The sequence below is a fragment of the Lepisosteus platostomus genome, chromosome 2 (assembly GCF_059453375.1).
Source record: "Lepisosteus platostomus isolate fLepPlt1 chromosome 2, fLepPlt1.hap1, whole genome shotgun sequence".
NCBI lineage: Eukaryota > Metazoa > Chordata > Actinopteri > Semionotiformes > Lepisosteidae > Lepisosteus > Lepisosteus platostomus.
In genome coordinates this window covers 11,474,421-11,484,951 of record NC_142612.1, presented here as the reverse complement: position 1 = coordinate 11,484,951, position 10,531 = coordinate 11,474,421, and the positions used below count along the sequence as shown (strand labels likewise).

General features: G+C 36.1%; 1 protein-coding gene across 3 annotated transcripts in view; it reads left to right on the top strand.

The window, feature by feature from the left end:
- Positions 1–10,531, top strand: part of nme7 (NME/NM23 family member 7) — a 79,460-nt gene that overhangs the window by 2,874 nt on the left and 66,055 nt on the right. For 2 of the 3 annotated variants that reach the window (XM_088597888.1, XM_088597880.1), the window contains exon 2: positions 9,810–9,917. In XM_088597888.1, the coding sequence (XP_088454014.1) occupies positions 9,810–9,917 (108 nt within the window). Of the gene's footprint in view, positions 1–3,058; positions 3,119–9,809; positions 9,918–10,531 lie in introns of all 3 variants that reach the window. The other variant, XM_088597897.1, reaches the window with a different exon arrangement.

Below are 10,531 nucleotides of genomic sequence, written 5' to 3'. Positions count from 1 at the left end.
ATGTTTTCAGGATCTGACCCCTGCCTGCTCGACCATAAATTAGGACTGTGTTTACTTCCTGATTTCCTAGTCAGCCACAGCTGCTGTTCCCCATGGGTGTTGCACTGCCTGTGCAGCTTCTCTGTGGGAGCGCAGCACTGCACACCTTTTCTGTCTCATCTGCCTCTCGCTCGGCATGCGGGTTCACAATATTCCTCACAGATCCGCTGCTGGTTCCACCACAGTGGTAGATTATTACAGTATGACAGAGCCAAGCACGAGGGCGAAACACTCCATAACCCTTCCTGGCAGCCCTAGGAGATAAGCAGACTAGTTTGAAAGATTGAACAAGTTCACTATTACACATACTAATTCAGCAGACAGTGGCTAAATTTTGTGCTGCCTCTCCTGCTCCTGGACCTGCAGTCAGCCCCTCCATCCTGGACCTGGATTTCCCTTGGGTGAAGAGTCTCAACTCCCACTTTGCCAAGGACCCTGGACTTCTCTGTGCTTCGATACCAGTCCTCCTTAAAAGCACCACACCTTTATAGCAGGGCACACCTCAGATCACCAACCTGCTGATAGAATGAAAAGCACAGATTCTTCCAGCAAGGTAAAAGTGCAGGGTCAGCCACAGCTTCAACCACTTTTGGAAGCTTCACCTCCCAGAAAGCACTCATCTGTCCACCCACTGAAGGCAGCTTTTCCAAAGAATCTTTCCACTGTCCAGCCCGCAGTGATTCCTGAGCTTCATGACTTCCAAATGCCTTCCCAAGAGCTACGCCTCTTGACATTTCTGTGCTGGATCCAGAGCTCAAAGTTCTGCCCTCTTGTCCTATCAGAACACCCTTGTCAGTGGTGGAGGGGACAGTGAATGCGTAACAAGCCAGCTTTTCTCAGACGTCCTACCTGACAGTCTGATGGTCCCTCCTACTGTCCAGATGATGTTGCTTCACTTGGGGCCAGGAATCCCATCCACCTGGGCCTCTGGCTGTGACCTGCTTCCATGCTTCTACAAAGCGATTTAGCATCGACATGGCAACTAGCTACATCACCTCGCGACCTGTCACTAAGCAGCGGTTGGAGCATCAATGCTAGCTTGACAGGTTTCATACAGTATAGCACAAACATGTTTGTCTCTGTACTTTCTCTAAAATTGAATATTTCAGCTTTCACATGATGCTCTAGAAAACCAATTTGCATAATCATACTTAACATCTGAGAATCAGTTAGATAGATAATACTTTATTAATCCCGTAGGATGAATAAGTTACATTTATTCATAAATAAGAGGACATAAGAATCAAATTCATTTGAGTGATTCTTAGTACAGCATGGTTTGTGTTTTTGTTCTAAAATGCTTTGTGTTTCTTTGCTGTATGGTATTGTCATCTTATAGGACTATATAAATCACATGTAGCCTACTTGAAATATTTTGTGTTTCATGACATTGAATCCTGTGTCTAATTGAATACACTGATCTGTATCTATGGTTATGGGAGTATTAGTATAGGTATGAAATTATAAGCTGTTTTCTGAACCTCATCTACTAATCATCCATCCCATAGATACATTATTTTGTTTTCATTTTGTACAGCTGTCTAGTGGAATGATGGAGATCTATGATTATAGCAAACGTTTGATCATTGAGCTGACCATAGCCTTCTGTTTTTAATTTGTGTTCTAGGCTGCTGCTGCCAGCCGTATTTTAGTTAAACACACTTAATATAAGCTTAATGATGGTTGTTTGTGGTGTATAATCGTTGCTTAATTATTGCATGGCATCAAGTTTAAGATACAAAATCTTATGAATGCAAGCCTCGAGATGTTACAGAGAACCTGACTTAATACCTGCAAATGTTTGCCTGCACAACTGAAATGTCCTCTGAGAAATTCAAACCACTTTATGAATATGTAATTGACAAGTTTTAACAGAGTCTGGACTATACATAGATGTAGATTTTTTTTCTCTTTTTACTCTTTTTGCAAGGTGTGAAAGGTCTTCAATTTTTGGTTTCTGTTAAGTTGATCATCCTTTACATAGTTTAAATGGCATCAAACCTGCTGAAAAACATTTAATCTCACTTTTCAAGTGCTTTGCAGTCTACATTGTGGGGAACAAAACCCAACATGATAATATGTTAGTATTCAAACAACTTTTTCTGACTATGTTCTATGTTCTGTCACTGTATTTGAAGTATCAGATTGATCACACATGAACATCTAAAATATGTGGATATGCAATGCAATAGACTGTGAATCCCTTAAAATATTATGTTGTTTATTCTTTCTTCCCAAAAGACTGCAGCCTTGAAAAATGTGATTCCAGAATACTGAAAGAAAGACCACTTACTGTAGCACTGCAGCAAAACATTACATTTGCCTTTTCTTTAGACAGGAAAAAACACAACATATTATTGATGTCTGCACATTGGTCAGTCAAATATTTTCCTACAGTCTCTTAAATTACATTGGTTCAGTCTTGGATGTGTGTTAAAATGAAAATATAAATAGGTAATTTAATCAAAATTAAAATCAAATAATAATCAGGATTTTATACCAGCTTGCTATACAATTAAGTTTAAAACAATAATGATTTCACCCCATAAAGCTAGGGATTTCTGAGGGTTACACAGCATGTATGTTCTTTTATACTCCATTACAGCATTTCAGCTTGATTACAGAGTAATAACCAGGCCCAACTTAGACTGGGCAAAAACATTTATTAACAATAAATAACACAACAATCAACCTTAACAGGCCAAAGAGAGAGAATCTTTGCAAACAAAATGGTTCCTAACCAAGAGTATCTCACTGTCTAGGCAGATGCTAATGAAAGAGTGTGATTCAAAATCCATATTATAACAATGTATCATTAAAAATAGAGGAGGCATTTTAGTATGAGGATTCCACAATAAAAAAATTCTCTCAAGGCTCAGAGTCCAATATTACGTCTGCACTCAGATTACCTAGACAGAGTCGGATTTCAAGACTGATTCGAATGAGGCACTTGTCATTTGACGATGATTCTCCTTCTTTCTTCCTGTTCTTGCTTCCCTTGTCTGTATACCTGTTTCAGTATTTATGCTGTAGTCCATTCTTGTGGAGACTGGCTTAATGAATTCGTTGGGACTGCCCGGTAACTGTTGAATATTTAAGTTTAATTATTAGGACTCCTTTGATCATCTGTATCTTTTTGCCCTCTTTATTTGTCTGAAGGCCCAATTGACAGCTGTTGAAATATAAGAAAACAATATCCATTGTCCCAAACTTTATAATTTAAGCAATTAAAATGGAAAGTGGAAACATGCTAATCTTAGCTGAAACTCAGATACCCCCTACCCAACCACAACAATATTCTATCATCTTTCTTGACTGTGCAGTGATTTACTTTATTACAGTGGTTCTTAACATTTACTGCAGCCTTTAACCCTTTGGATCTCAAAATATGTTTACGCCCCTTGTCAGAAATTGTAGAACTAATTTGTGTTTTTGATGATATACCTCCTAAAAACATCTGGCATGTCACGCACCCAGGGGTTGTAAGCACCTCAGGCAGAGAACCACTGCTCTATTACATTTTCATTTCTATCCAAAAAGGTGGATATTGTGCACATTGTACATTAGAAATGAAACATGTTGTCAGTGTTTGAAATATTGATTTGAGAATAAGAACTGAAGTAGTCAGATGTTTATCAAACAAAATGTAGATGATTTGTGATGGTACAAGCAGAGGTGATGTATTGAGCACTTCTGCTTTTTAAAATACTTGTGTTATAGTGTTTTCCCACATCAGATCAGTTTCTCCATGTGATTCTGTGAGAACGTTAAAGAAAGTTTCTCTTAGCAGTCTGTAATATGAAAGTTTTAGTGGATTACCTCTCATTCAAGTTTTTCTGCTGAAATTTAACCAATTGGCCTGAAGCAGAAGGAAAAACACTGTCTCACTCTGAGACTTTCTGATGCATTGTCATTCCTACCTGTGGCTGTTAATTATCAATTGATCGTCTATTAAGAACTATTTTCTCAGAAACAAGGGAGCAAATTCTTAATTAGCAAGTTGAGGACTCTGTATAAAGTTCTGTGTCTTGGAGGTGTTAAAGCAATGCTATTGATTGTATTTTAGCACTGGCGCTTAAGGGCCTAGTAGGAATGACAGACACACAAGTATTAAATATCTAAACGGGACATCAGTTCACTCTCACACAGATTATAACACATATGATAGATTTTGTCATTTATTTTTTATATGGTGAACAATTCTATTCCCTGTTTGCAGTAATTGATGTGAATTTGAAGGATTTTTATTTTTGTGTGTGGATCGTGTTAGTTTAGAAAACGTCTATGTGGAAAAACATTTGAACTGTTCCTTAGAAATATTGAATCACTTATTACTATTCATGTACTGCACTAAAATACAATATTTAAGTACTGCAGTAGTAGAGAGCATTGTGACCAGCAGGTGGAAGTATTGTTTTCCTATTCATGGTAGTATTTAATGTATAATGTACAGTAGTCAGCATTTTTCATGTTTTTAAAGGTTTATTCTGAAATATTAGTATCTCTTCACTTTTGCCTGTTAATGTTACAGGCAATGTCATGGCAAATATCAAGAGGTACAAAAGCCACTAATTCCACCATATCCTTTGGGTTTACTGTAATAGCACTCTGTAAAAAGCGAATGAACCTGAACATCTTACAGTGTATTGCCTTTCAAAATGACATTATTAAAAACTGCTGAATTTTTGGTTTATCTGTGTAGATCACAGAATCTACTGTGACACATAGTTACATAGTTATGTAACATTGTTACAGTAAACTGTTATTACCCATGATAACACTCTATAATGACCTTTGTTACAAGTTGTAACTTCTTAGTAAATTTAACAGCTTCCTTAAATTTTTTATGTTCACCATTACACCGATGGAGAAATATGTTTGGTTTAACCTTTTATAATAAAATGTTACAGTGCTATAAACTGAGATTGCGTGGCTCCAGTTGGCCTGTATCACATTTGTTTGCAAGTAGTCCATCAGGAAATTTGTGTTTGTGAACTAAAGTATATCACTAATAAATTTATATCAGCAGGAAAAATAGAATAGCCCTATCATAAGAATTAAGGTAACAGCAATAAAGGATGACTAAATAAGTTTAGTCTTAATTTTGGCTTTTTTACATCTATATATTCCTCTAACAGGCAGGTTACATAATAAATGGCATAGGTCTTTGCTCAGGGCTTTTATGTGCAGATGGGCCTTGAAATGTCTTAGCAATATTTTGCTTCCTAGAACCAATTTGAAGTTGAAGGTCTCCCCCACATAAAACGACAGCATGCTGAAAATTCAGAGTATTCACCACTTGAGGACCTGACAAGGACTCAGGCACTGCCCTGTAATGTATGTACTGTACAGTATATCTTATATTACTTCCCTTTGGCACTGAATTCAGCTTTTCATTTTCCTTGAGTGAGGCCTGCAGTTTCCCTGGCAATTAATATTATACAGAATAACATTACTTAGGTAATGTATTTTATAACTGCTATGTAGCTGAAAGCCTTCTAGACCTTTCAAAATTGCTTGACCGTATATTTGAAATAGAGGGCCTTTGATATGTAGCAACAGGTTATGCAATGGGAAATTGAATATTTGGTTTGTAAGTTCTGCTTAAAGTTCTTAATGAGTAGTTTTGAATTCTTTCTTGATAATTCTAAATGATGATTAAAGGTACTTATAGTCTTAAAGTGGTAACCTCCCAGATCATTATCTACAGCTTTAAACATGCCTTATTTTAGTGTTTACAGCATCAAACTATAAAGCCAAGGGCAAGCAGGGCTTTGTAATAAACAAATTGTTTATTGAAACAACCTAGTAAAACTCTTTTTTTAGCTTACACTTTAAGGTAGCAGGGTAAAACATTTTCAAGGTATAAATATGCATGCAGGGAACAGCCAAAAACCCATCAGATTGTATTTTTCTGAACTAATATTCAGAAAAAAATAATAAATTGTTATAAAATAATAAAGTGTAATTAAAGAAATGTAACAAGTTTCTAGAGTTATTAAAGCAACAAAAAGTATGATATTGCTACAGTGTGCATACCCTTAGCTAATTAAATCTCTATTCAAATCCAGGCCAGTACAAATTTACTGAGTGCTCCTTCAATTTAACTTACTGTAATGTAAAATTCTTTTCACCTAGCACTCTTTGAGAACTGTCCTTAGCTTCACATTTTGGGTAACAATAACTGCATTATGCTGTTTATCTAAAGGTGTCTCCAAACGGATCAGACTTCAGATTTATTCTTTTAGAAAATAGAACCAAGAAACAAGTGCTAACCAGTTAGGTGACATGCACTTTTGCACCAAATACACCAAAATGTTTATGAGGGTTAGTGGATGCTACGATAAATGCCTTATTTTGTTTGAAGGACAAGTTAATAACTTCCCTGCTTCGTACAGTCACTAGGATGATGTATGGGCGGGGATATACGGTGCCTTCTGTTATGTGAAAGGCAGTGCATCAAGTCCTGACAGTGACAGCTAGGTTACAGATAGAATCGGAATAAAGCAACCATCAGGACAAGTCCTACTTGGCACAAGGGGCCTGGTTATCAGTTTTAGCACAGTGAGCTTCAAAGTCTGATTGCAAAAGAACAAAAAAACTAAACAAAATGCATAGCATACACATAACAGGAAAGATCTTATTAGAAGTCGGATGAGCTTATGTTTGTTTCCAGTCAAAACACGTACATGCAGATACTGTACTGTGAAATGCTTTTAAAATAATTATTGGGTACTACGTGAATACACTGTGTTAATTCTTCAGAAAAGAGTTCCAAAGCAATTGGGAACAGTAAACAGTGGTTAAAAGAGCTATAGCATTCAAATAGTCCACAAGTAGTAATTCACTTTCTTGACTCCTATTTGTATGCTGAGAATTTAAACTGAATTGAAATGTTGTTGAGTGACACAGTGGCACAGTGTTTAGCATTTCTGCTTCGCAGCACTGGGCCCCTGGGTTCAATTCCTGACCTGGTAGGTTAATTTGGATTCTGGGAAAACTGGTCCTGTTGTGAGTATGTGCGTGTCATTGTCTGCATGTACTCTGAAGTGTCCAGCCTTGTGCTGTTGCTTGTAGGGATAGGCCTCAGTTCCCCAGTGACCCTGAATTGGATAGAGTGGTTAGAAAATAGATGGATGAAATGTTTTTGTTGTTAAATAGGGAGCAAACATTTGAAACACATTGATGAGCATAAAGAACACACAGTAGTAGAAGAAAATAATAAAAGAGTTGAAGCACATCCATAAGTACCCAGCTCATCTCATTATTCTTTGGTTGTGCCTGAACAGAGGTTCTGGAGACTTTAATCAGTGTACTTTATTCTCAGTTACTGTTAAAACACCTTATAACTAGCTTTCTGGGCAAATGCCTTATTATTTTATTACTTTTTCCAAGTGAATTTAATTATAAAAATTGAAAACAAAACTTTTATTAAAAATATTGGTACAGACAATAGTGTTTCCATAAGAATTTGCTAGGCTGTGTAGTATCATCTTTTTATCATGCACTGCAGTTATGAGCTGAAATCAGAATTAGTCCTAGTGTTGCTGTGACTTGATATCGGTCTTCCATGGAAGGTGTTAGTTTTAGACAATACAGTATTAAAAAATTCCTAATGGACTCTCTTAATTGATTACTTTCTTTTATTGATATATCAACTTGATATTTTTTTAGTTCAAATACTGTATTGTATGCATCATAAGAATACAACACTTTTTGTTTTGGAGTAGTTGTAGGAAGAGGTGGGAGGTGTAACAGTTTCCTGTATTTACTTCTGTGACAGATGATCACGTTCTGAAAGAAGCAGGATTGTGTCATCACCTTATAATTGGGATCCCCCTCTGATTGTGTTGAGTCACCCTGTGAATGACAGGAACTTGGCAAAAAAGAGGAGTGTAGTTTTCTTTTTATAGTCAAGAACACAAAGAAACAAAACAAACTAAAAGAATATCCGAAAAACAATCAAGATGTTCAAGGACAGAGTGTGTTATATTTTGACAACACACTGATTCTGACAATAACAACTTCCTGTTATAGTGGTTTAAACAGTTCCTCCATAGTTGTATTGACTTTTTTCAAAGTCGTTTGAATTTCTCCTTGTGAAGTACAGTATGTTATTACAACAATAAACAGGGAAGGAGCTTTTTCTCTGTACACATTGCTTTCTCATCTCCCCACATAGTTTTCCAACAGGCCTTTAACCTGTGGAGCATCAGTTGCATTATTTGACAAATCAACCAAAATGTCCTTATTCTAGTTTTCATAGTTTCTAGGGCCTTTTTAAAATTTTGGAAAGGTAAAGTGTAATGTACATTGTACAAATGGTTTTGCGGAAGTTAATTGGAACTAATAACTCAAGGTTGTGAAATCCATGTACTGCAGTATAACCTTCATTAAGGCTTTTCTCTCCACCTCTCAGGTCATTTGAAATTCATTCTGAGGTGTTTAAGAATATGTATTAAGTTAATGTTTTACAGAAGCAAGTAACTTGATGTTCTATGGCTCTTCTTAACCTGGTTATTAGCATTGTGTGGAACATAGTGTTACAGATCAGGCAGTGCCCAGTTGATCTATGGAATTTGAATTCGTAAACCCCACCATACAGGCTGTGTAAACAGTGTTCTGTGCCTCCCTCAGTCATCACTCAGGTGTTCTTCTAAGATCAAGGTTATTGCTTTTTTCTCCATGCTTTCATTTTCTTCCTTGAATTCATGCAATGTGTGCTTAATTGTTCAAGTTTAATTAACAGCTTATTAATATAATATATAAAGTCTGTATAACATGCCCAGGCACTTATAAATATTAAATCAGCAAGGTGCACCGGGGGTCTTTATTATAACAAGTACAGTAAGTTTATTAACACACCAAACCTTATAGCTAAGGTTATTTGAAGTATAATACCAGAGGTTTCAAGGGTTTATAATTTATGATTTGTGAGCCCTGTTTGGTTTTAACCTTAGTTCGGACCAAAGCCAGTTTAAGGTGACTCTTAAATATTATTTTCATGGGGAAATTGTGACGCAAGCAATGTTAGTTTGTAAGACACAAGTGTACTGCTCTGGTCAGTTACAGATTAAATAGTATCAAAATCATAATTGGTAGGTTCACAGTAAGCATACTCAAATTGTGTATTTCTCTAAAATTGAAAATTGTATTTGTATGATACTATAATATACATTATCCAGTGTATTGTTTTATCTCAAATCCTTATCTGTGCACATTTGACCTTCCATCCACAAGATGGCATACACAAATAAGAGGAATGGTAAATCCCTTTTCTGTACAGAATTCCACAATGACACCTAGCAAGACTAGTGAAGGTTAAAGAGATTTTTCAACTAAACCCTTGGTATTAAAACAAGCATTTAGAATTTCAATTTATAAAATGTATTAAAAAGAAATTACCTACTCTTGTATGTTGAAAAGAATCTAATCAAGTAATAATCTTACTGATATTAAAGCTGTTTGCTGTGATTTGAACTAAGTGCGTCTGTGATCTTTCTATAAAAATGGCAATCTCTTAGCTTTAAAGGGACATGGGGAGTGAATGGTACTGCAGAAAAGGACCAGTGCTTCCCTTCTTAGTTCTTGGTATAAATACTGAGTAAGGAAAATGCATCAAATGGGGAAACAATGCAGCTTAATTAATTAGACTTTTCAGGATGTCTTTGAATGGAACCTGTGGTTCCCTGTTACACATGAATATACACTGTATAATGCACGTGTGTGTTTCAGTCATTAATGATTTGATGGTTTTCACTTCTTTTCAGAGTCAAGAAGAACGCTTTTCATTTCTTGCAGAATGGTATGATCCCAATGCTGCCCTCCTTCGACGTTATCAGCTTCTGTTTTACCCCAAAGATGGGTCAGTGGAAATGGTAAGATGAAAGCCTATCTGCTTAAAAAGTATATATTTTTTATAGATTCTGTTAATTATCATTAATCAAAACACATTATGTTATAGTTTGGAATATACTAAAAATGTTTGTGCACTCATGTAAAACCTATAATGTAAGCATACTTTTAGGTTAAATTCAAAGTACGACTGAAACTGAGCCTGTACTTTTTAATTTTTTTTAGATGATCAGTTAGTTCTGTCTCTGCACCATTTCTTTCCTAGTATGCAGACTGTAACTGTGATTGAGTGAAATTGTAGTCATGTTTTACAGAAGAGTAAATTGCAATCTTTTGTGTGTCATACTGCTACAAATTATTTTTTATGTGAATAAAAACTGATGTTTCTTGCACAGTCAGGTAGACATACTACTACATGATTGCGTATTTACAAGACAAGTGTAAATGTTTACACCCAATTTTGAATTTAACCCAACACCCACTCCCTTCCCAGCCACACTGATCCAGAAATAACGAAGGCAAACAAAAGTCTGTTTTTGCTGTCAGGTTGATGGCCCCACTTTGTATTTTGGAAAGGTAACTGCAGGGTTTCAGTGCTACTGGGAAGTTAGTCACATAGCTATATATGTACTCAGTT